General features: G+C 37.7%; 1 protein-coding gene across 4 annotated transcripts in view; it reads left to right on the top strand.

Moving 5' to 3' along the window:
• The window catches only part of CNTNAP5 (contactin associated protein family member 5), a 287334-nt gene that overhangs the window by 103147 nt on the left and 156498 nt on the right, over positions 1–27689 (top strand). For all 4 annotated transcript variants that reach the window (XM_035332452.1, XM_035332454.1, XM_035332451.1 and 1 more), the window contains one exon: positions 25015–25162. In XM_035332452.1, coding sequence (XP_035188343.1) covers positions 25015–25162 — 148 coding nt within the window. The remainder of the gene's footprint in view (positions 1–25014; positions 25163–27689) is intronic.

Genomic DNA, 27689 nt, shown 5'->3' on the forward strand with positions numbered 1-27689 from the left:
ATCTTAGTTGTTACAGCCTGTGTTTCTACAGCAGCACTGGGTATGTGGCAGGGCAGTTTGGCCCTGGGGTGCCTGAGCCACTGGGCATCCTCAGCAATGTGGCAGAGCTTTCAGGCCCCTTGTCTGCTGGGACCCATTCCCTGTCAGAGCATCTGTAGGAAAACAGAGCTCAAGGCAAGGGGGAAAATCTCAAGTTCAGTAGTGAAAAAATGGCTTTTGTAAACACAGGACTACATGATACCTCTGTTTTGAGGTCTGTATCTTTGCATTTCCTTGGATATAACTGGGCATGACCTTTTCAAATCTAAGTAAGAAAAACCTCACTCTTTATTAGGATAAAGAAGCAGAGCTGGGGCAAAAGAGTTTTGATCACAACATACAAGATTCTCACAATGGCACACTTTAAATTTATGCTTTTTGCATTAAACTGCTTGATTCTGTAAAAGATGGGGGGGAAAAGTGAAGTGGGTTTGAAGATTTCTCTCTTCTTACCTGGTTTGCCAAGGATTATAGGAAAAGCAGAAGGCTCTGGAGAGACAGAGTTTTATAAAACTCTGAGAAATGGCTATTTTGTATGCTAATCCCACCTATCTGTAGATCTGTTACAGATGTTGTCAGTGTTGTTTCTTCTGTAACAGGGAGCTGTTCAGCTGTTAACTCCAAAAGCAGAGTGAAGCTGAACATGTAGGCCCCACAGCATATTCTAAGGGCTCAAAGTATCTGGGAAAAAAAAAAAATACTGAATTTCACGATGGTCATTAAATTGCTATGTTTCATTTTACATCTGTGGTATGAAAGGTGAGTTTTCTTGTTTTGTTTAAAATTAAACAGGTGAATTTATACGTAAAATCTTAATGTGTAAATGTTTTATGGGGGCATTGTAAGGAGCTATTACAAATGAAAAAATGTTAAAAGAGCATTATTAAGCTGTGAAGTTAAAAACCTGAAGGATAGAAAATGTCATTGCAAATTTAATTAGGCCCCCTAATGTGTATTTAGTAGGAATGGCTTTAATTACCTGTTCACAAACTATTTTTGTGCAGCATCCCCCATTCCTTTCAGCATAGAAGCTGGATAGGCTTTAAATTAATGAGCAACTTTTTGGTGCTTTCTTTTCTCCTCAATATGCAGCTCTAAGTTTTTATTTACTGTACACTCTTCAAGCCTAGCTCCAAAAACATAATTATTCATTTCTTGATGGGAAATTCTGAAGTACACTTCACAAGAAGATCATTTCACAAATATTTGTTTATTTTCAAACCATTCACAAGGGATGATGGGTTATTATGATATTTTTCAGACAGTGAATTGTCACAAAGAGAAAACGTATTAATTTGGAAGCTTATTTTAAGGCAAGTAAAATTGTTTTTAGCATTCTATATGCATTTAAGAAAAAAAATCCTTTTACTTCAGTTTCATATCCTAACAGGTGAAACAAATCAGATCACACAACTGTAAACGGTGGTTCACTCCATTCTAGAATGGAGTGAACATGTGACTTTGACCTGTTCAAAGAAATAGTAAGGGAGTGCAAGAACATGCCTTGTGCTAGAGAGTTGTCATATCTCTAGATATATCATTAAGGCACTAAGTCACTCTATTTGAGATGGCAAAGAGCCACAAGTAAATTGTTGCCATGAATCAGAAAAAGCAGCTCTGCTGATGGTGGGAGGTAACTATAAAAATAAACACACTGTCATTGTTCTGAGGAATGGATGCTTTTCCTGTATTTAAAAATTACTGGGTGATAAGGAATCATACTTCTGGCATCTGGAGCCTGAACCCTTTGCTTATGAGGTGAGTCACGCTTGTTCCTTCTGTTTGCAATTTTGATCTGCATCATTTTCATGTGATTATATTATTTCTACAAAGTGGAACTACCCAAATAACTTGCAGCACTGTAGAATAAGTAGTTGCCTGAGAGGCAAAAGTGACTTGTCACTAGGAACATTGAGCCAGTATCTCTTCCTTCCACGTCTCTTAATCACAGGTTTAGTGTTTAAACCAAAGGGAAGGAGGCACCAGCATTAAATGAAGTGAGACAGTTACCTGTTCCCTAATGTGCAATTCGAAACAGAGTACCTGATGGCCCTGCCGTTTCCATCTGAATGTCCATGTTCCAGTTATGAATTATGATCAATGAAGACTTTGAGCCTAAAATTCCCCAAATGTGGCTGAATGGCCTAAAATATCAGTTACTTTGATGTGCTCCCATACTGGAGTCTTTCCACTAATAAGCATTTTCTGATTAAGTGGAATTAGTACGTAGTATTTTAGAACAAAATTCTTCAGTCTTTCACCTATGGTATCTCTGTAAATCTGTAAAACTAGTAGTTTCTGCTGTCTCTTTAGTGTGGGTGGGATTAAAGTGTATTCTAGATTCTTCCGAGCCCTACAAATGAAAGTTATTTTTCTGGTTCCCCTCCTCTTGCTCATTTGCTGCTGACCACATGTTCTGCAAGGATGACAGTGTCAGGGGCAACACCTCACAGAATCACAGAATAGTTTAGGTTGGAAGAGACCTACAAGATCACTGAGTCCAACCTCCTGCTTTAACAAGGAACTGCAATTAGCACTAGAGCTTTCTAGGAACATTTTCTACTGCTGACTGAAACTGGGGTTCTTCGGGAATAAAAATGGCCACGTACTAGAGGAGAGGGGAGTAGTCCACAGTAGTCTCTATGGTACTGAATGCTGATATTTCCTAGCTTTTTAAGTACTTGCTTGGCAGCCGTAAAATTTTTGACAAAGGAGGATGGATGGATAGATGGATGTGTATATGTTGATTTGCAACCATGTATACCTGTATATCCATGTGTTTTGTTTGTTTTTAAATGAAGTGGAAAAAACAAGTCATATTATGTAGTATCATTGGTTCTTGCATGGCTCAAAACTACAGTTAGTCCTGCACTTGCTACTTAGATGTCTGCTACAAGCAGAATATCCCCTGTGCAGCTGTTGGTAGAAGAACCTGAAAAACTTGATCAGATGTTTTTCAGAGAGAAAACAGAATCAAGGTGATAGTTTTGAAGTGAGAATGGTCACAATAAAATGACATTGCTTCTTCTGGTCAGCTCTGTGAACTCTGCAATGTGTCAGGTTGGATCGAGCATTAGAATAATCTGTTCTATTTCTGTGGTCAAGGTCTAGGAGAACAGACCTGAAAGGGGGCTGTATTCCTCCTCAGAGACAGTCTCACTCATCCTCCCTAGGATGCCTACTTACAAAAGTAAACTCGGTCCTTTGGGGAAGTAAGGGATTAATCTGTGATGAAGAATTTAGCACGCTAATTGCTAGCAATTCTGCATTCAGTCAAAAGTGCACAGAGAGACTATGGGGAAGAATAATAATGGTCTCTGGATTACACTTAAATCCACTGAAATGTGGCACTCTAAATTGTGTCAGCACTTTCAACTTCCACGCAGGTAATCAGCAGATTATCTTGACAAAGAAATAAAAATTGCTCCAGGTTTAAACAGGCATATGTCATTTGAACCCACCATTTTTATTTTATTTAGCTTTACCAAAGAATGGTTCAAGTCTTTCTTTAAAATAAGTAAACAGTCTGTACCTTTTAGGTGATAGTCTGGATTCTGAACCTGTTCATTTAATTCCTCTAACCCTTAATGCGACAGTAAACAACATAGCCTTACCACAGCATCACGGGATCATTGATTCTGATTCACTTCATTTATAGCTGAGAGACACCTCTAAAATATCTCCATAAAAAGATTATGCAACATCCAAACCAGTTCTAAAAGTAAAGATTTTCTTTATTAATCTGTGTGTGTGTGTGAGTAAAAATCTGATGGGTCCATTAACTTCTATTTACAAGCTGTTTATATGCTTCAAGTTTAGCCTCCTCACAACTCTATCCATTTTTAAATCCACTGTTTAGCCATTACAGTTTCTGTGTTTCTTGGAAACAATGGTGCACATATTTACAGAATATTTATTTAATTTTAGCACTTTTCAAAGATTTCACATTTCTTTACATCTACAATTAGTGTCAACTGCATGGTGGACTGTGGATAATGGTTTTCTAGAGTGAGAGGAAGAGTGTATTTTTTACATTATCATTTCTAGCATTTTTACTGAAATACATAAAGAGTTCTCAGCTAAGATCAGAGCTGTGCTTTGTCATGCACCACAAACATCCATCAAAGAGAGATGACTTTTGCTTAAGAGAAGTTGGACATAGGTAACCAAGACTAATATGGTATTATTACCCCTATTTGACAGATGGGAATCCAAAACCCAGGGACCCTCAAGTTTAAGAGGCAGGAAAATAATATGGGGCTCCGTGGGTCCTGGTGTGCTATTTTGTTAAGACCAAGGACTTGAATTTTGGAGCATAATATACATTTCTTATGCTTTATGCCATAAAGTTACTTTGTTGTGGAAAGTGGGATGCAGAAGCAAAGACTGTTAAGTGCTCTTTTTGGGACAAGGTCAAGGTATTCATATGGACAGAGATGAGGTTGGTAAGGGCCCTTCAGGTACCAGAAGGGAGACTATGCCCTTCCTGCAAGCAGTCCGTGTCTCTTAAATTACACACTGGTGAACTTTCCTCCTAGCATTTAACCTGCTAAATGTCTGTAATGGCTAGTTCTGAATTATCAAGTGCCAAAGTCATTCATGTATAGAACCTATTATAAAACACTTTTTCTCACCATTAGTAGAAATATTTCTTATTTTAATTTTAGGAAGAAAAGAAAAATGTTATTTGATAGAAATAACTTTTATTTTTTTTTATTTTTTTTTTGTGGGGAGGACAGATCCACACAGCCAAATATTTTCAACATGATGCCACCAGTGAGAGGCACATAATGGCTTGAACTTGGCTACAGATGCAATGGCCAGGCATGCTATTTTGTCACATTCATTTGGATGGACACTAAACAAGAATGCTGAATTAGCCCTCCTCCTGTGCAACCCGAGATGAGCTGGCGTTGAGTGATTATGGTGTCAGAATGAGTAGTAGTTTGATGGCATAAAGGGGATCTAATTTCTGTGGGTACCTCATGACTCAGAACAGCACAGGTTGGACTGTTTGTGGACATTGCTTGTGGGAGGAAATATGATTTCCCAACTATCTGTAATAATGTTAAACCTAATTAATGTTTTCACCTTCATTGCTGTACAGTTATGTGGACTTGGCAAGTTATTACAGACAAAAAAAAAAAAAAAAAAGTTATATTTTAAGATATGCTGAGCACTGAAGCACAAGAAATTGAGACTCCAGATTTTAAAATGTAGACAGCAGAGTCATAAGCAGGAAGTTTGTAGGTTAGGTGAAAAGAGCGCATTGCTGTCTTGGAATTTTTGGTACCAAGTTGTAGCCTGAGCAAATCTCTCTACTTCAGTATAAATTCCTGGAAGTGTCATGTTACTGCAATAAATTAGCTACATTTTCTTTTACAATATTTCAAAGGACAATGGAGTATAAAACAATTGTGCAAAAATCATACTGTCTGCCTTTTTGCACATTATGAAATTTAAGCTTTGCCATTTCTTTTTAAATGTTTGCTGTCCATCTCCTCTGCTTTTCTAAAAATAGGTTCCAAGAGCATCTTTATTACTACTTTACCACAGTACTGTTTTTTAAATTGCACGCTACTTTAACAGTCCCATCCACCTGAAAGATACTGATTGTGACTGAAGAAACGTAGTTCTGAATCAGAAAGTGGAAGGTACAGGAGTTTAGATGTAAGTGAAACTAGTTTTCATTTTGTTGCCTTTATATATGTCCAAAGCACATTGAGAATCATGATTACAATGTGCAGTGTCTTGGGTTTGTAGGAGTGCTGAACCAAACTCCAAGTTGTGAATTAAAATATCTCCCAGTGAAAGGAGCAGAATTTCAGTGATGAAATAATATATTGCTGAGAATAGTTTTAACGATATTCTTCAATCATGTTCTCAGAAGGTGATATTGCATACAGTTCTAGCATGGCTCGCGAGTGTTGTCATCCTGGGTAGCATAAATCTTGAGAGATGAGCCGTCTTTGTGCATTGACAGCAGGATGTTAGCCACTGCTTTTTACTGAATCACCTGCTCCTTCTCATCCCATCTTGCCTTGCAAATCCAAGTTGGTTGCTGCAGTATCCTGCAGCAAACAGGCTGAAGGCCAAGGACTGGCAGGACCTTCACAAGTGGCTGGTGGAGGACATGGAGTGAGCATGATTGAGACCATTCAGTGGTACAGTAGATACAGGAATGGTCTTGTCAGTGGTTGCTGCAAGCACCTATGAAATGTTTTTTTATACATCCAGCATCCTATGTGAAGGGTCCAACTGGAGTAAAAGTGTTTAATTCCTTTTTCCTAAGAATTTGATTATGATAGAGCATGGTATTAGCAGAGAACCTGGTTGGCAGAATTTTCAGTGACCTAAAAAAAAAACACATTGCAAGTGGTAAGTAGGGCAAATTCTTATTTCTCAGTATAGGGTTTTGACTCCTCAATATCAGTTAGGTATGTTCCTAGCAGCTAGGATTTGGGAGGATTTAATGCCAACCCCAATGCAAAATAAACAACAAAACTAACAACAAGTAAATTAAACCAAACAAATAAACCAGTAGCCTTGGGAACCTCCTTGTATTATTCTGCAAATCATTATCAGCACTTTGATTTGTTTAGTTTGGGTCATGTTCCAGGCCGAGGATATGTTAGGGATATGTTAGATCCATATATGCAGTCAGGAGGTTATTTGTGAAACTGAGATCGGGGCAAGCTGCAGATCCTTTGCAATATTTGGCTGTCATTCCAACTGAGGAGAATACAATTCAGTTTGTACGGGAAATGGCTGTCCCTCTAGGAGCTCTTGATACAGGTAAGAGTCTACTATTCTCCTTACAAATTTAGGCAATGCAGAAAACCATAGAAAGGTAGTTACTATTAAAAGGTTGTTACAATAGTCTTAGCCTAAACAGGATAATAAGCTCCGTTCGAAGCTGACATTAATTATATTTTGACGAGTTCATAGTGGGGCAGTTTCTGACAGTAGCAAATTTAAGAAACAAGATATTGTCACTAGGATATTTTTGGCTGGAAACAGTTATGAGACCCACTAAATGCAGCTGAATATTAACGTTCACAAAATGTATATTTTCTTCTTAAAATCAAGAAATGTCAATGTCAAATCCTGATATTGTGTTACTTCAAATCCCAAGGTGTCAGTGACTCCTGAGGCTACATGCAAATAGAGGATGCCTCTATCATCTATACATTAAGATGAATTTCAGCGTTTGTCTTCTGGTTTCAGTGTCCTGAGTGTTGCAAAACTCCTACACTTATTAGCAAGTACTTCAGCTAGCATAGGCTGTATACCGTTGTTCTAGAAGCAATTGCTGCTAACGATGCAGTAAGTGGCAGGCAAACTGGGACTGGAGGTAAACTACAGCTCCTTACTCCACTGCCTGATAGTTCCTCCTGTTGGAGCTGAGGGAATGGATCAGAAAGGTTATCTTAACTCCAAAACAGTCTCCAAAATGCTTAGTTCTAAAATTTGTACCTTCCGCGTAAGGAGACATTTAAAAATATTCTCTGGTGTGGATGTTTATTTAAAAAAGTAGGCTGTAATTTGAGTTAGAGGATTGATTTTTACATCCTACCACAGACTCCTGTCCTCACCCTGGGCAAGTTTTTTTGTGGCTCAGTGACCAGTTATGACAGCATGGATGGGAACTCTCTGCAGTCAAGTTTTTGTCTTGTGTGTGGACATGGTAGCATTTTGTGGGGAAGCATCTTCCCTTGAAATTCCTGGCAGAATGCAATCTGACTTCTAGCTGGGGCTCCTGTATTTGAGTAAAAAGCTCATCAGTGTGCTGTCATATCATCTGGGATAGATGGTTGAATAGCTAGGAACTTGGTATTCTTTTTCCAATGTCAACATCTCCTTATTTCATTTTTTTCTTGTTTAATTTGTTTCCTTCATCTAATATTTAAACTAACAAGCAGAAGTAAACGGAGAAAAATAAATCAAAAGACTAGAACTCAAAAAAAAAAAAAAAATCCAGTTTATGTAATTCAATTAAATACATTCTTCCCATGATGCATTGAGGAAATATATTATTACAGACACAAATCACTTTGTAGTGTTGCATTATTAACTGCTTCTGGGACCAGATGATTTTTCTGCCAGATTAGAAAGAATACATAGGATGTAATATGAATTATCCTAATTCTTACGGGTCCTTCAACATTAGGGATTGCATAAGTCACCAGAAAGGAGATGTGAAGATGTATGTGTTTGCACATGCTGCTATAGGCCACACTCCTGGTTGGACATCCAAACAGCTTGGAATTTGAGGATTGAAAACATACCAAAGAGACAAAAGGTACCCTCAGGAAACACAGGGGTGGTCTTAGCAGTGTAAGGTCCTAAAGCTCTCCCATGTGAATGAGAGGTGCAAGCATTGTTCAATAGTAGATACATATTTTATTAAGATGACATTGCTAGGATAGAGAAAATGCTGCAGGAATTACTTGAAAGTTATTCTGCTTTGCTGATTCAAATATCTGTAGATTTCATTAAACTGCCTTGTAAAATTATCAATCACAGTAGGGAAAAGAATAAAAATGGTGGGGAACAGAATTAGGTGATTCAAAGTAGTCTTGATCCATCGGGCTCAGGCAGGAGGAAGAACTGGGTGTGGGTACAGCACTACAACTGGCTGCTAAGAGCATCTAACAATGTCTTCTTTGAGAACAGAAACAGTATATTACATTTGGAGAAATCAGTGGTGGGAAGTCAGTTATTTAACACATATCCCTTTATTCAGAAACCTTCATGTCCTCTTTATTTTTTCCCAGAGACTTAATCGAGACTTTCAAAAGTCCTAACCTTCAAGATTTCTAGATCTTTGGAGAACGTTTAAAGTGCTCCGTAGATCTCCCCTATGATAGCTGTGCCCGTGTCTGCCTGAGTATTAGAAATAAAACATTTGTATTTAATTGGATGTTGGAAAGCTGGAGATTTCTCACATCACTCTGATGATTCAAGATTTTACTTATTTCTAAAAACAACATCTGGATTTGTTTATATTGCTGTTAGCCCCTTGCCAGGAGTCTAAGCGGCTATTTGAAAACCAGTATAGCAAGCAGTAGGTCATACTTACAGCCCCTTCCAGTTTCTGGGGCCATCATAGAGAGCTCTGTGCTTACACAGGTGCTGGATGAGTTTGTGCTGTAATTGGTCAAAGCTGTAGAAATGAAAACAATGTCAAAAAAGAAAATACAGGATTACATACAGAATCATCATTTAGGTTGGAAAAGACCCATAAGGTTGTCAAGTCCAGCCATCACCTACCAAACCCACCATGGCCCAAATACCTAAGCTCCACATCCACTAGTCTCTTGAATGCCTCCAGAGATGGTGATTACACCCTTCCCTGGGCAGCCTGTTTGGATATGGAATCATATAAAGTTAAATATCAAGCCCCGGTTTTCAACATTCTCATTGTTTTGCCTTTTTTTTTTTTTTAAAAAAAAAAAAAAAATAACTCTTTCACCTCTGCAATTTTTTGGCTTATATAGGCATGCATTTCGTTTATTTTCCTTAGACCTTTTGTCTCCTTTTGCAGTATAATATAGGGTGCCATGGATGTCAGCAGGAAATCAGGATGAACGAGGAAAGCTGACTCTACAAATTGCTTACAAAAGGTTAGGAGAAGGGAGGGGAAGAAGTCTTCAAAAATGATGCACAGGATTATCTTGTGAAAGGGAAGGAAAGGTAGACTAAACAAGAATGCACAAATATACAACATCTTAAGATACTTGAAGTTTTTATTCAGCAGGATCTGATCTACATGTTTTCTGGTAAGAAAGTGTATACTTTGTGATATTTGACCCAATTGTGGTTAAAACTAACACCAGGAGTGACCTTAAAAATAAACCATAAGGGTATATAAAAATGAAAAAAAGAGTTCATCTATTTAAAATGTTTAGTAGCTATCAGTAGCAATCAATAACATTTAAGAGTGCCTCATCTGCACAACAGTAGAGTGATGTCAGGCAAAATGTGGCTTTATGATAAAAATGAGGAAAAGAAAAACAAAGAATGACTATCATCAGAGCATCCTGATGTGTGAGGAAGAGAAACTTGCAGAAGCTCAGCTGGCTGTTGCAGCTCTGTAGGATAGCTGTGTCCTGAGAGAGGATATCCATCGGGCCTTGCTGCATCCACTTTTGGCTGGACAGGATCAGGTAGTGTTTGGGAGCTGCAGCCCTTGCAGCTGTATCCTGGCCAGTCTGGTTTCTGATCACCACAGGCTTGTGGAAGGCTGGGAGCACTCAGGCCTGGAGACCAGGGTATTCCCCACTGTGCCCTTCTCCATCTGTTTGTATTTGGAACTGAAAATACCATTTGGACTGCAAACCTTGGAGAAAGTCGGCATGCAAACAGCAAATCCCCCAGAGCTGTTGAGTGTGGTACTTGTCCGTGGCTGCTGTAAAGTCCTTTGGCTTGAACACAGGGGGAGATAAATAACTGTTCATCATTGCTGGGTTGCAGCTGAGCTTATTTTGCCCTGTCTAAGCCATGGCAGAACAAAGACATAAATTAGATGTATTAAAGGGGCTGCTTTTGTAGCTTAGTAGGGCTTGGCTGTATCAATCTAGTCAAGGGCAACTGCAGGCAAACAAGATTTATTCGCTTGTAAATTGGGCAATATATAGGGTATCCACAGGTTCCTCCCTGGAAAACCAGAAAGTGGAGATTATTGGTCTTGTATCTACCATTCTTCTGCTACTTGGGGAAGCATAATAAAAACTTAAGAACTAGTCAAAATATTTTGATGTCTTCTTTGTAAGAGCCATATAAATTTTTCCAAGTTTTTTTTTTTTTTTTTTTTTTTTTTTTTTTTTTTTTTTCCCTCGGTTATTTGATATATACCCATGTAACTGCTAATGCTTCATAAACATAATATAATTTGTAAAGATGGTCAGCTCTGCAGGAATGGAAGGAAAGTGATGGACTTACGGTACAAACTCTGTATTTGATTTTCAAATAACTTTGTAGTTATAATTCCAGGTTCTGACTAGTCGATTTATAGATAAATTTTCCTCTTGAAAAACTACCCATGTCAGTACCATTTATTTTTTCAAGGGAAAGGAACATTTTCAGTGACATTTTTCAAACAGAAAGTTTGAAATCAAATTAATTTTTTATTGTTTTTCAGAATTGTTCTTTTCAGTATAGTTGTTGGAAAGTAAGCCAATGAATAAATATTCCAGAAATAAAATTAGCTTTTTTATTGGAACTCGAAATTTCCTATGAGATGTCACCAACTCCAAATAAGAAATTTTCTTAATCTTCTTCACTGAGGGAAAAGGAGTAGAGTTGAGGTATTTCAGCTCTTATGCTTGTCAGTAAATGCCCTTGAGACACTGAATAGTTATGAATCTCTATATACCCATCTGTATGTAAGAGCTTACGTATTTTATTAGTTTTTGTAGTTTCTGTTTTCTTTTTCTTTAGAGGATTGGTGAAGAGATCAGCAAAATTTAGCAGTAGGTTTGACATTTAATATAGATGGACATAAAATCTGACTAGAAAAGACCATGTCCAGAAATCCTAAGAAAACCAAAGCTTCTGGGTCGACAATTTTTCTGAAAGTGATGTTAGTTGTTTGAGTGGTAAATATGGATAATACTTCCCCAATCTCCTCTGATGTCTGTGATGTCTGTTTTTCATTTTTTTATAGCCCAGTGTCGTATTCCACTTCAGATATCATTTCTTCAGAGTGAAAAATCCTGGTCTGTTTAACCTTTCCACATTTCAAAGACATTTTATACCATTGGCCAAATGTCTTGCTGTTTCCTGTATTTTTTTTTTCCTTTTTTTTTTTTCTTTTTTTTGTTAGATGGAGAGACTTCACAGTTCTCAAGTTGCAGTCGTGTAGCTGTTAAATCTGTAATGATATTGATGTTTTCTGGTTGGTTGGTTAGTTTTCTAGTTTTTCTAACAATTTCTAGCCCCTCGTTTTTTTGGCCACATTTGGATCTAGAAGTGATGCTGGCACCCAGCAGTTCACAAGGCTTCAAGAGTTGTGAATGGCAGTAGCTGATTTACAATCTACTTTAGTCTGTGTTTGATTAGGATGATTTTGTCTGTATGCTGTGCTACTTTACATTTGCTGATATTATATTCATTTTTCCATTTTACTGCTTGAATCATTCAGTAGCATTGCTTCCTTGTGCAGGTAGCTTTTCACAGTTGGTCTTTATTTTTACAATTCAACAATTTTCGTGCTATCATAAAGTTTAGTTATTCCTCTGTTTTGCCTTTTTTTTTTTTTTTAGTTCATTTATGAATTTAAGAAATACTATAGATCAGACTGGATACACCCTAGCATCCATTGAATATTTTCTTCCCAACTTTTCTTTCCTTTCTTTAAGAAATTACTAACCATAAGGGCACACTCCCTTTGGTCATATGCCAGCTTGGTTTGCTTGCTTTTTGTTTTTCAGTGATTTTTGATAAAAACTTTTTGAAAGTGTGAGCGCTTAATATCAATTTTGCTAAAAACACCCTGCAAGTCTTTTAGTCATTCTGTAACGATTTGCATGTCTATTTATTCTATCTTTTTATTTTTAATGATTTATAGATTTACTTGTATGTGGGTACTGAGGAGTGTCTTAAAGCCCTTTAATAAAAGTGGTACTATATTTGCCATATTTGGCTTCTCTGGTAATGAACTCAACTTGCACTATAGAATAGACATCACAGCTAACTTATATATATATATATATATATATATATATATATATATATAATGTCAATTTTATACTGAATTTCCTTGTGGAAGAATATTAGTAGAACGTAGTGAATTACTACTGTTCATTTTACATGTTAACTCAGTGGTTTGATTTTTCCCACCCATTTCCCTAAAAGAAAGAGTTTACATTTGAAATTACCTTAAGTTTTGCCCTACAGATCTCTGCTGTCAAGAATTCATTTAATTTCTCAGCTGTGTACCAGTCTTTTTCAAGCCTGCCTTGCAGACTCTTTTTCAGGCTTTTTTTTTTTTTTTTTTTTTTCCTGTCATTGTTTTACAAGTTATTAATTACTTTTTTTATGTCTTATATCAAATGATTGATCATTTTTTGAATACCTATGCTAGTATTTGGTATGAACTGCACAGAGAAGATCTTGATCTCTATTTTTATGATTTAATTGTGACTCCTTCTATAGAAGGAACCCTTGTACTTCCAGTAGCCTCTTATCTCTCTTGTTTAACCAGATTTTTATTTCTTTCATTTTTAATTTTTCAAAGTAAGTGACATGTATTTATTTTCAATCTCTAATATGGGGATTTGAATTATCTCCTTGCTGCCTAAAATGACTTACCCTGTTGTTTGTTGCTTTTAATTTCTATATAACAAGTCATAATTTTTATGTACTAACTCTTCATTTAAAGAGCAGCTTAATTTCAGTGTATTTATTATTTTTTCATGTACCTCTACACTTGAAATATGTTCTTGAACTTCGGTGGGGTGTGGCTACTGCTGCAGAGCACCTTCTCAATAGCAGTGTTTTCTCCTGTGTGCTGCTTAAAGCAAGCAATCTGTCTGCATTTTAGGTACCTTTGCTGCTAACTTGAGCAGTTGTGTGTTTCTATTTTCTAAAATTCAGGGTTGAAGTCGTCACCTGTCGATTCAAATGTAACAAAGGTCTCTGTTTTCTCTCCTCATGGATCTTTATCACCATATCTATCATTGTGTGAAATGGTAACATCACCTGGTCATGTTCTTAATAACCCAGATGTAATGCTTTAGTGCTCTGAAACTTCAGAGAGATTTTAGAATGCTAGTACCTCATTGTCCCTGCTTGGTTCTAACCATTCTTTAAAGCATAACTCCTCTCTTTTACCAGAGCTTCCCACTCCACCCTTGTGTCATTTGTACTCTGCTTCCTCCAGGTTCTACTTTCCACTAAGCTCCCGGTATATCAGCTAAGCTGTTCGTTCATTTAAGGTTTTCACCTAGCTTATTTTAGACTTCTGTAATTAGCATATGTATTTTTGACATAACCCTAGTTATCCTAACATTATGATTAATTGGGACTTAACATCCTGAGACCATGGTTTACTGTGTTCTGTGTGCATTTTGTTGCCTTTTTTTTTTTTTTTTTTTATGGAGAAAATTGGAAGGAATTTTTATGATTTACTTCCTCAGTTAGTCACATAAAGACTAAGATAGAGGGGAATAAGATTGAGAATGCTGATCTGAGACCCCATGACGATATCACATAGTAAAGATGTGGAAGTCTGCATAATGACTGCATGTTCTTTTAGTCATCTTTTGATTCAGTGGTCTTCTAAATAACTGTTGTCTTAGCACTGTTTTCTCAGCATGTGTACCAGTTGCTTTCAAGTATTCATTGATGCTGTTCTGTTGAAATTTGAGTTCAAATGTGCATAAGACCATAGTTTTGATGCAGGTGCACATGAGGACATTTCAGTGCCCTTATTAGTCATTAAATATCTATATTTTCAGGCTACTCTTCTGTTTGGTAGAAGTTGGGTCATCTTTGCAGACTAAACAATGAACACACAACCTACCACCACTTATTGTAAATGTGTCACAGTATGCAGAAATTCTGAAACGAAATCCTGTAATAGGATAATTTCCTACTCTGTGGGTTGCATTATCTAAAACACTTATTTCTTTCTCCCCTTCTTTGTTACTTTTCAAGGTGTAGTTATTCACACTGCTTTCAGTAAAAATGTTAAATGCATTGTCGTCCTCTTAGTATTTGCAGAAAATGTTAGGTGTTTCTATTTCTTGTTCTAAAATGTAAGCTCTTTCATGGATCCAGCTCATGGGTCCTTTTTTCATCTATGATGAGGAGATTAGCAAGGAATATAAAAGCTATGTGTGTTAGATTTTACACCTCAGGAGAAGCACTTGTTAAGGAGCTATTGATTTCACATACTTTCCTGCCCTGCCTGCCTCCTCCCCCATCATTTTCTGTATTTAAATGGGAAATATTGGTACCTGTGGAGACACTCCTCCTGAACGTTCTAGTTTTAAGTGTTTGCCTGGGTATTACTTACAGAAAAATTGAATGGAAGTGAAGGGAGAAAGGACAGTTTACAAGAAGTTTGGTAAGAGAATACACTGGGGAGGAGAGGAAGGGTAAAGAAAAAGAACTATCCAATTAGTCTTGAGAGACATTATTATTGACATTATATTTATGCTTTAAAATATAATTCTGCTTTTTCATTCACTTAAAGAAATCAAATTTGAGCTATGGTTTAAATGTATCCATTAAAATAAATGTTGGGTGTTTGGTCCATATAGAAATCAACTCATTTTCTTAATATTCTTACATTTTCTAAAACTGTGTGTGAGGCTCCTGAACCTAATGTCATGGAGTGCAAGGTTTAGGAATATTTCCACAGCAGATTCTTTGCTGCCTTTTATTTAAACAGAGGGGTTTGGCATAGGACGACAACCAGCAATCATTGCATTTCTATAGGTCACCACCTACAATTGCTTAAAAACTGGTGATTTTTTTGTGCGTGTATGCGTGTGTAAATCTGTATTGCATATCTTGCTGTTAAGGATATAAAGATGTGGTTTCTCTAGGATGATCTTCCTTGGAAAAAGGACAAGAATGCTGTTCATTTTGAAGGTCTAATAAACAGTTCAGCAAAATTCAGTCCAGTTTAGTTATTTACAGATACCTCTGCATAGAAAGTCCTCTAGTTCCACAAAACAATTTCCAAATTCCTTCCTGTACATTCAGCAACACAGTGATTGTGCTCACTTTGAAATATGTTTTTTACAAGTCCTGAAATTTCCAACTCACTGAGCAATACTTTTCCTCTTTCCATTTTCAAAAAATAAAAGTTATGAAGCACTTTTTATTTATGGCCTATTCTGATCTTGGACCTGCTTAATGTATCATGACTTGATTTAATGCACTACCATAACAACAGTTACGGGCCTTTTGCGTATGCAGGCAAAATTTACGCTTCAGAGTCAGAATGCCAGGTTACCTCCTCCTTAGATCACTATCATAAAGTTCCTTTTTACATGCTGTAGTTGAGAGAATGTCATGATCTTCAGATCCTGCTGCTGAGGATTTTTGGTGTGGTTGGCCTAATAAAATGTGTGGTTGAAAGTCAATAAGCAAACATGCATTTGGAAGATATTGTACATATGCCCACAGAGATGTTGCAAAAGCTCATCTTATTCTATTTCAGGAGGATGTAAGGTGGTTTTTTAAGTTCCTTTAGCTTCCTGGGGATTAATTAATGTGGTTCAGTGACAGACCCCAATGTGAAAGTGGAACGACAAGACTCAGCTGTAGGATGCTACAAACATTACAGTAATGGCTTCATAGGAAGAAGTTATATCAATTAGATTTAACCTTCCTGTTGTAAGCAAGAAGTCTCTATAATTCACCTGGCCAAAACTACAGCTGATGTACACAAGTATGGTTTCAGTGCTGCAAAGGGTGCTATAATGATTTATGCCAACATAGGATGTAACTCATGGTCTATTGACAGCAGAATTTTCAGTTTAACAAGGATTGGTTAAAAAGTCTAGAGAAATATACATGCATTTTTTTTTTCTAATTTTCAGCTACATGGTATTTTTGTAACCAAAGCATAACAAACCTTAGAAATAATTGCTATTGCTAGTATTATTAGTAACCTTATGTTTGTGTACCTTATGATAATGGCATTCCAGAGAAGATCTTGATTAAGGTAAACAGCATAGTGAGATCAGTCTGCAGTGCCCTTTTGAGATGTTAACTGTTGTTATCTTGGCTGGGATGTGAACTTTCTCCTATTCAAAGGAGAAAAAATAAATGTAGAAGTCAATCTATGTCTGAAAATATGTGTATGCATCTGCATTTCAATGCATTATAACACACTGGAGAAAATCAAGGCTCCCTATTTGTCTTATTCCACAGGATATTACTTTACTGATCCAAATGAAAATGCCATAAAATTCTGTAACAGAGAATAATGTAACATAATGAATCACAATATTCATCTGAGGTTGCTGTTGCATGGAATAACTAACACTCTTCTGGCATCATCTTGCTGGATCAGTATGGCAAATTATAACGAGAGATACCATGTACAGCGCCATCTATTCAAACACACTTTGATGAAACTAATACAGGGAAGGTTCTCCGAGTTCCCCAACATTGCTAGATACAAACACATTCACTGCATTGTTTATCCTACTAATTTAATACAAATCATGCAGGTCTCCATGAGATTTATTCAAAAGAACAGCTGAAACCTGTGATTAATGTTGGCAGTGGAAAGAGCAGTTTCAGTCTGTTGGCTAAGGTTAATCTAGTCAAGGTACTGGGGAAATATTTATCCTTTGCTATGATATAGCTTAAAATACTATCTGTATGTAGGATTGCCCTTAAGATAAAGTACAGGGGGCTGAACAGAAGCAGGAATTAGCTGCTGACTTTTAGCTTAGACTTATAATTTACGGGTTTAATTTTGCTGCTTCTCGCTTCCATTATTATTAATTTATGTATTGGTGATGATAACAGCAATAACAGCTTCATCTCCAAGTGCTCTAAAGACAGAGATGATTCTAAAAACTAAAGATGGGGATCAATTATCCATCACTGAAATGCATCTTTATGTGAGATGCAGCATCACATTTCTTTTCAGAAAGTCCCTTAGAAGGGTGAGAAAATTGTACTTGGTCCATTGCTGGGAGGGGCTGCCTGCCCTGCTTCAAGTTGGATAAGATACTTGGACTACATCTACATGAGTAAATAGAAAATGAAAGGAACCATTTTCTATTCCTGAGGCTCACTGGTGTACCTCAAATAATATCCATTTGGTAAATTCTCTTTTCTTCAAAAGAGATCAACATACCCAGCTGTGTATTGGGAATGGTCTCTGGCTGATGCCAAGGTAGAGTCTGGCAGACTCTGAAAGCAGATGGATGCCAACCAAAACTATGCCATGTTGCATGCAAATAGTTAAACAGTATGGGTAATGATAGACAAATGCCCAGAAGTCTTCCTATCTATTTTATTTATTAAATTATTCACACACACACACAAAAAAAAGTCTTTGAATTAAATTTATTCTGTAAGTTGTTATTTACCAAAGTTGTTATTTACAAGTTGTTATTTATATTTATATTTATTAAAGTTGTTATTTATATTTATATATGTAACTTGTTATTTACCAAAAAAAAAAAAAGTAATAATTATTTACCTAAATAATGTGACTAATTCAGCCTGTTTGTAAAATCAGACTGTCTATTCCAGCATAGAAATACAACATTTTGAGAGGTCCTGCTGACTAAAAGAAGAAGAAAAATTAAAATTTGCTAGGGTTAAATCAAAACAGAAAAAATAAAAATACAAAGTACAAAAGTTTTGCAATACTTTGTTTCATTTTCTTTGGTCTATGGATTTTTTTTTTATTTTCATCCTGGAGGGGTCTAGCTTAAGAAGTTTCATGTTTTTAATGTCACTGTCATTAAACTGATGTTTTCTGGATTGATACAGATTTATCTAAAATAAAATTTACATAGATTGTCTCAATTGATACTCTTTACAGATTTTTTTTTTAATTTTTCTCTTGCAAAATATTTGCCATATACTTACATATAAAACATATCCATGTTTTTTCATGTTTTTTTTTTTTCTTTTTTTTTTTTTTTTTTTTAAACTGGAAGTTCTGTGAGCAGTTTTACTAACTCTTCCCACAAGGACAATAAGCAGTGTCCTTATATAAATGTGGTTTGTGTTGGGCAGTCATCTATCTGATAATCATAGAATCATTAAGGTTGGAAGAGACCTTCAAGATCATCTGGTCGAACCATTACCCTACTACCACTATTGCCCACTAATGATACTGTTAAAAGTATTTGTTCCTGTATTTGTGAAGTAACTAACCAGAGACAAGGGTGTGCATTCAGTGTAACGGGGCAGGACACAGGCAAATAGCCTTCCCACTTGTGCAGATTACATAAAGAAGTGATGAAGTGGGATGAACCATGCTATGTAATTGTTTTTTCTCTCCCTTAGACCACCATGCTATCTACAGAAAACTCCAAATTAAACTACCTTTTTGTAAACCAAACTTTTTTTTTTTTTCCTTACTTGCTTTTTACTGAGGGTGGAGGAATGGGCAGAGTAACTAATTTCCTCAGCTGTTCTGTTATGGGAGGATAATTTTGACAGGTGTCTCTTATCCCCCTTCCTCCCTAATAGCAGCTCAGACACTGTGCCAGGAGAGCTTGCTTCTGATGTTCTTGTGAAGGATGACTGTTTCATGGAAGAAAATGAAGCAGCTATTAAGAAAGAAGAAAGCGAAATGAAAGCAGAATGTTGGCTGCTCTTTCTGAAGATAGGATAGGTTTTAGACTACCTGGAGTCGTGGTGTTCAACCTAGAAAGGAAAACGTGAGTCTGGAAACAGGCAGCTCAGCTCAGTAGATTGGATTGTTAACCAGAAATGACTGGCCACCTTTTGTCATGAAGAATGTAGTGCATTAACAAGGAAGATGGATGTGAAGTAAGAAGAGATGCCTGGGGGTGTGTGACATTCTCAAAGGACACATCCAACCCTCCTGACTCCCACTCAGGCCTCCACCTCCTGGACCAGGCTGGCAGCTGGGTCCTCCTGGACTCAGATTGTAAACTTGTGAAATCAGTGGAAGAGGGTCACACTGACTCCCTAAAGCAGAAAAATTTGTACTTCAGTTTTAGAGGTCATTTGAGTTGGGTTTTCTGGAAGAAAACACACACGCACACGCGCACACACACACACACACACACACACACACACAAAAAAAAAAAAACTCCTTAGAGAAGTCAGAAAATGCAGTCCTCCTTGTCATTCTTTCCTTCTCCCATGGTCTGGCCCCCACTAATAGCAAAAGGATGTTTAAAAGGATGTTTGTTTTAAGGCCACATGCTGAAGGAGAGCAAGTCTCACGGGCCAGATCCTGCCACGAACCCCACGTTCTTAACTCACCTTCCGAATGGGTTGGAGCTTTTAGTGGCTCGCAGTCTGGATGCAGGGTGCTTGAGACAACAGCAAAGTAATTTCATTGCTTTTCTCCATGACGTTAACAGTTATGGCTTGATAAGTGGGGCAGGGCTTTTCCATTACATAAGCAAAGAAACATTTTTCACTATTGATGTGCACGGTATGTAAAAATGGTGAAATGTACAAAGACATTTTTTTTTACATCTGTGTGTATGCTTTTAAGTTTTGGGGCTAGGCTGAAGTGAAGAAAGTTTCCAGACTTGCCAAAACTGACAGTTGCTTTCATTTTGCAGGAAAAACTAAATGGATTCTTAATTTTTTATTGCTATAAAAAGTCTCATTAGCAACCAGAAACCTGTCTAGATCCTAGGTGTTGCTAGCAGGCAGTGATGCAATATAATTGTTCTGTGAAAATAGTGTAGCATTCCATTAAAATCAAAGGCTGCTGAGTTTCCATATGGTGTGTTTGTGGCTTTATTGTGTCCTTGTCATGGTACCATTCAGTCTCGTTCCACACATACAGGTAGAGATGACTGTGACTTCCTCCCCCAAAACCATGATGTAACACTCAATGGTCCTGCAGAGTTATATCTCAGGTAATGTTGATTTGAGTAGGACTGAAATTCTGTTGCCTCTTGAGAAGATAAAAGCCATCTGTGACTCAGAGCTTACTTCAACCTAGAAATTGTGAAAAACTAGGCAATGTTTTCTCCTTCCTATTTCAGATTTTCTTGTTTCTTAGTTAGAAATTCATGCTTTGTTTAAAGTGCACGTACACTCAAATATTAGATGAGGTCCTGGGAGGAATGGAACAGAAAGCATGTTCTGCATCACAGTGCTAACTTCTTCCAGTTTGTGATCTTTCTCATTCTAGTAAGGAAGTTTTAAAGGAAGAATGTCATTGTTTTACTCAAAGTATTGCAGTTTTGGGATTTATGACAGGCTTGGCTGCTTTTTATCTCACTTTGGCTCCTTAGCTGAGCTGCTGGATATCTTGAATGAAGTGCGCTCCTGTCCTTATTTCTTTAGGCAGGGGAGGAAGCATACTGCAGTATCATGGATGAGATTTGAAGGTGGAGTGCTCTTTTCTGTACTTGTGTTTTCTTTCAGTGGAGGTTGAAATGTTGTAAATTGCTAACATCTGTGTTATGTGCCCTCTGCACATTCATAATCTGATTTTTTTGTTGTTGTTCTCAGCTCAGTTCATCAGAGTGACTTTGGCAGAAATGAGAGTACTCAATATATCCTAAAATATCTCCCCTAGAATGTAGTTAACCTCAGGTCTGCCTGCTCGCTGTTCAGGGCTGATTGGGCCTATGTTGCTGCTTGCATACACAATTTGAACCCATCCCATTACCTGCCTAACAAAGTGGGAGAGCAAAATATATTCAGCAGAGTCATTATGGGAGCCACCTTCTGGAGATCTGTAAATAAGATGCTGTTTGCTGTGCGGAGTGTGTGTGCAGGGAGACTGAGATAAAGCCCCAAGTCTGATGCTATCTTTTGAATTGACTAGGCTTTCATGAGCAGACAATTTTCTTGCAACAAATTTCTACATGTCTTTCTAAACCTGGAGAGAGTTTGGCCAAAGGGCAGCCTAAAGTTGAGCATATTAGATCTTTCACTGGTATGATCTGGCATAGATCTGAATTAATACATCAAGTAGAGAAACAAATGCATGTGTGCAGGAATATTGACCAACTGTTGTATTTCGGCATAGCTGCACGACATTTTCCTGAGCTTCCCCTTAAACAACTTTTGAGATCCTTATGAATGAAAAAGTTGTATAAAAAAAATAAATCATTTGCATTGTGTTTGTTTGTTTCTTTTTTTCCCTGAGGGAGTTACACTTCCAAATTCCAGGTATCACCAGCTGCTTTGAGATTTGAACATCTTTTGAAAGTTTTCTTCTTTGTATACGTTATTGCTAGCGCAGAATTAAATTGGATTTCTATTTATTCGCCTTCAGCATAACCCATGAACCGAGCACTGGGCTGGCCAGACCCTGCTCCGAACCACTGCCGCTGTTCTTATGTCACCTCTTCATATGAGCAGGACCTGCCTTTGCTGGCTCATTAAAAAGCCACATAAAATATTACTGCGGTGCCAGAGTCTGTGTCACAGCGGGGCACCATGCAGCCAGGCATCATGAAACAAGCTTGGTCCGAGAGGCAGCCCAGCCCGTGGCAAGCTGTTAACCTCACAGCCACTAGTGCTGGGGAACAGGCTGTGTTTTGCCTTCAAGAAGCTGGTGGCAATATCTGGTGCTAATGGAGCTTTTTGATTTATAGGCCCCATATAATGCCAGAAGCAAAATTTCCCAGGTAAATCATCCGTCTGCTGTGTTTATAGGACTTGTGAGATTTCAGTGTTATGCTCCTTCCTAGAGCAACTGTGTTGCATGGGAAACGCCATGTGGGTGCTTTGTTTTCTGTGCTGGTTTGTCGTTTTGTTCCTGCGAATTAATCCCTGTCAGCAACAAGTTGTAATAGAGGCTGTTTCTCAAGAGGAAGTATTTCTGCCGTTCTCACCGATAACTTTACTCTTAATCAATATTTGAACTACCAGGGCTAAGAAATCTGGTACTGCATCCTTGTTTCATCTTCTTTAATGGATAGATTATTTCTGTGTCAGCTGTGGATCTGAGTTTTCAAGTGAGCATCTGTGCAATTGGTGTTATTCAATCAATGGTCTACGGCCCACAGGTGCTCCATAAAACATCGGAAGGTGATCTGTAGAGCAGTGGGAGTTGAAAACGAAAATCAAAGCAATCCTAAAGGCATACGCAGTGATGCCCTGCAGTTAACAACAAGCAGCGATGTGCTGGCTGCATGCAAAACCAGCTCAAAGGTGCAGGTCGATGTGTTGCCTGTGGACTTCTTTTCTTTTTTTTCTTTTTTCCCCAAAAGTTTCAGTGGCTCTTTGGTTATTAGAGAAGCTTGATAAACACTCCTCTAAAGGATGCATTTATTTATTTTATTTTATTTTTTTATGAAGGGTTTATTTTTACTGACTTAACTATTTTAGCATGGGAAGAATGTTTAGAAAGCTGTATGTCAGGTTCAACTGTGACTGTGTTGGAGTACGGGTGTTGGCAATTCTAGCTCTTCCTTGAGGTGTCGTGAAAGAAATGTACTGGCACAGATGCCTGTGGGTGGGCACCTGGGTCTGCTTACAGACAGCAGAGTACAGCTGCCTCAGTTTTACTTGGCACAAGCACAAGACTCCTTTGACTGCACAAGAGGCCCCTGGAGAGTGCTGCACTCACCGTCTGCCTTGGAGCAAGGGACTGCCTCTGTAAGCCACGGTGATGCTCCTGTGCTCCTGAGCGGAGTGCCTGGGGGTGTGGTTTGCATGAGCTTTGCAAAAAACAAAACAAAACAAACAAACAAAAAAACACCAAAACAACAACAATAAAATGGAATAAAACAATAATTGAAAAAAAAAAAAAACATTCCTTACAGGTTTGCCCTGTGAGAAGGGTGTCAGAACTGCCCTTAGCAGCAGCTATGGGTAGTTGTGAGACATCTCTGCAATTTTCTAGTGGTCACAAGGGTCCCCACTGGTCACTGAGTGGTGCTGTGTCAGCACAGGCTGCGTTCCTACCCGCTTCACCAGCAGGAATGTGCGGACTGCTCAGTTTGCCCTCTGAAGGCACATTCCCATTACTTCCTCATTGCAAGGAGGTATTTCTAGAGGTGTGACGCTTTTCAGTATGGCCTCCCAGAATGTTTTATTTTTCATATAAACAAGAAAATTATTAGCTTGTGAACTGTGATACAATGTGCAGTACTGACAGCCCTGTGTATTAGAGGATTATGAGAAAAAAGCAACAGAGACCCTGAAATTGTTTCACAGTACTGCTATATTAAGGTGTTCTTTTTCTATTATCTTTTAATTTTCACCTTTTGCTTGCATTCTAGTCATTATATTTTATGTTTTTTTTTCCACAACTGGGAGGACTCAAAACTTTTTGCTCCCACTCTTTTCTTCTTTCTTCTTCCTTTTTTTTTTTTTTTTTTTTTTTTCCTTATGAAAGGTGAGATTTTTACATAATCACAGGATTTCAGGAAGTGAGCTTTCTAAACATACAAAAAAACAACACTCCCGTTCGTCCATCCACCTTATTATATCCGTGAGTGTCATAATAAAAATGTGAATGCTGCCACAACTCTTACTGTGAGATTTATTCTCTGCTGACAGTTTCATTACTGAAAAGAACAAGATCATTTCACTTGAAATGCAAGGGAAAAAAACCCTCTGAAATTATCTCTGCTGGAATTTGAATTTGTCTGCCATCTAGAAAGCAGTATGAGTAAGCCCAGGACATCTTGAAGTGCTACTTGTGGCACTCCTCAAAACACATCCGATGGCTGCTGTACATGGTTAACTTTGAATTAAGACCAGCAAGAATCCCCATCTAGAAGGTTTTAATTATATAATATAGCTGAATCTGAAAGAGGTTAGTTAACCATCACAAAATCCTTGTAGAAAACAAGATCTTGTGCAGAGAAAGTTTATTATAAGAGATACAGGATAAACAAAGCTTGGGGAACAGTTGGGATTCTGTAGCAGAATTATATACCCTTTTCAGCCTGATAAGCTTCTAACAAGTCCCATGTTTTGAAGGGTTCTTCACTTCATTGAGGTAGCTGGGGTCATAGAGATCGTTTCAGTAAGATTATTCATCTTCAGCGCTGAGCAAAATAGCAATGAAATGCACTTGATCACCATGTTTTAGGGATTGAGGCGTATGCTCTTTTTTGCAATTGAGATTGAGCAGAAAATAAGTCTTAGCACATATAGGAGATTTTTTCCAGTTCAGTGTTTTTAAGGTGAAATGAATAAAAAGTATGTTAAGGTTTTGAAGTGTTGTGCCTTATGAAGGTTCAAAAGTACTTTTATTGAATAATTTTAAGTAATTTGTAAGACCAAGAATCAGGGAAGGGAATGGCAGCTTACATCCTTAATTCTGAACTCAGTGCTCACCAAAGCTTTCTGTTGTTCCAGGTTTTCACAGGGAACAACAATGCTGACAGTGTGGTTCACCACAAGCTCCTGCACTCCATGAAAGCCCGATTCTTGCGCTTCGTCCCTCTGAAGTGGAATGTTGGTGGGCAGATAGGACTGAGAGTGGAGGTCTTCGGCTGCTCCTATAGTAAGTGGCAAAGTCTTAACTCACGTTTTCTCAAAGAGCTTTTGTTGGTGCTGTCAGTGCTGTAGGAGGGATGCATCAGAGTATGAATTAAAATGCAACATGGAATACGTAGTCATTTATTTTTTCAGTATTTGCCCTTGTCTTTCTGCATGGGTATGTGCTAGCCCATCTAGCTCAGCTGGTTAAGCTTTCCCAGAGCTAAGCCCAACACAGTGATCTGCTGCTGTTTGTGAGCACAAGGTGGTCTGATGCTGTGGAACCTCCTGCCCCAGTGAAGGAAACAGAACTACTTGGGATCTTTGTATAGAGTTTAATTTAGGAATGATACTACCATCTGCTTAAGTGTATTTTTAGTATGTAATAGTTTATTTTTGATTTTAAGGCACGTTATCTTGTTGATGAGAGTGGTGCAGCTTGTGCAGCTAGTATTTCTATTTGAGGCTGATGATTTCATAGCTTCAGAGAGAATTTTGCTGCTTTACTGTTTTTTCATGGGAGTTTTCATCTGTGCTTTTCTTCAAGATATGGTGATGATCTTCTGAGACACTATCTGTAGCACTTTTTCATGTGGGCTTTGGGGCAGCTTATAAACAGTTACCTGCGGGTGTTTCATCTGTATAGTTATCTCTGCAGATATATGACCTATGACCATGGAAGAGTATGGAAGTAAAGAAAAAGAACCAGTGTTGCTCCCAGGCATAAAATGAAGACAAGTGCACAAATGAGGAAACACAAATCCAGTATTTGTTTCTTTGGTGGCTGTGGTTTTATTTCTGAAATGTGACTATAGTGTTCAGAGACATTGCTGGAGACAGGTAAAAATTTACTGGGGAGTTGAGGGGATTTGCAGGCTTTGGCCAGAAAATTCAATGTGGTGTGGCATAGATCACCATCATGTGATGCTACTGTAATTGTACATCTCCCTATTTAGATTAGGTCCTTATCTCCTCCTCGGAAGTGTAGAAAAGGAGTTGTAAATAAAAAAGTGGAAAAACTCCTATTTGGAACAGTTCTTGGATTCATCTGAGCTGTATCAAAGTGCAAATTGTCTTAAAACTTTTGATTCATGTGATTCAACTGGATTGAGAGCACACTCCTGGACTTTCAGTGGCTTCATCAGCACTCTCAGGCTTTACAGCCAATTCATGTGGATTTGCCTGAAGAATCTTGTTATAGTCTGTGTTGATCCAAAAGTTCAATTGAACTTTTTTTTTTCTTTTTTTCTTTTTTTCTTTTTTTTTTTAAGATGCTGCTTCTCCACTTACTTTGATGCTCAGGCACTATGGACTATTCATTTAAGTACAGACCTGCAATGTCCTGGTCTGGACAGGTAGCTACTTATGCCAAGAGACCTTTTTCACTCCCACCAGTGGACCTGTAAACTGAAACCTGCAAATCAAAACCAACTGCCCTTGATGTCACCATTCCAAAACAGCTATATCATCTACTCCCAAGGAACTTTCTTTCATTACAGTTACCAAACCTCTGCTATAAAAAATGTAGTCCAAATAGACTTGCTGCAAATAAAAACTGGAACTGAAGATCGAAATTTTTTCAGCTGAATGTGATTTGGTGCTCTCCACATGAAATACTATATGGGCACTACCTCCATGTCAGATTGTGGTTGTATCTTCTGTGATATAAAGAAGACTTCAGAGTGACTTGCTGGCTGAGTTTCCTTGTGCTGATATCATCTAAGTCTTCCTCTTTATCCTGTACCCTGCAGTTACTGGAAATAAAAATGATTGTAGAGAATTAAGGTGTGAGATTGAAGCAAGGCAGAAAAGAAATAAAGGGATTCATAAAAGTTTTACAGGGTGTTGAAATATTCATTCCATTTATATAAATGTGCCATTCAGATTTCTGTCTGGCAAATTGTGTATGCCAAGCAATACCTGTCTACAAGTTTTGCTTATATAGCTTCACAGTCTTGGCTACTCCTAACCCAAGCATTCTAGCACTGTATGAAGATGTATGATCATTTATAAAATGTCATTTTTACTGTTAAATTGACGGAATGTCTGCAGCAGATCCTGAGCTGGTGTACACCTACATAATGCATTTTGTAATGCTCGACAGCACAAAGACTCATCCACCATGTTCAATCCTAGCACAGGAAATATAGAAGTAATTTGAAAAAAAAAGTTTTAAAAAAATGGCATAAAATCACTAGAGGCAGTAGGGGACAAGCAAGGGAGAAAATGGACCTTAAGGAAGAACAAACGGCCCAAATGTACAGCGTCTCTAAGAGATGACCCTTCATGCAAACGTCTGTGTATGAAAGAAGGGATGTGAGGCTGGAAGTAGGAACAGCATTCTAATCACCTACCAGTACCAAAGGTTTAAGCTGATACAAATTAATCTGTAAGAACCTAATTCCCATTTATGCCCAATCCTCTCTATGCTGTTGGAATGATTTAAAGGCTTTGTTAAGTAAACAAACCCAGAGTACTTCCTCTTAAGTCCCCTAAAGTTGAAGGAAGTGTTTCCACCAGCATTTTAGCTTTGATTCCAGTTGTGAAGCATA

This window comes from Oxyura jamaicensis, chromosome 7, assembly GCF_011077185.1.
Source record: "Oxyura jamaicensis isolate SHBP4307 breed ruddy duck chromosome 7, BPBGC_Ojam_1.0, whole genome shotgun sequence".
NCBI lineage: Eukaryota > Metazoa > Chordata > Aves > Anseriformes > Anatidae > Oxyura > Oxyura jamaicensis.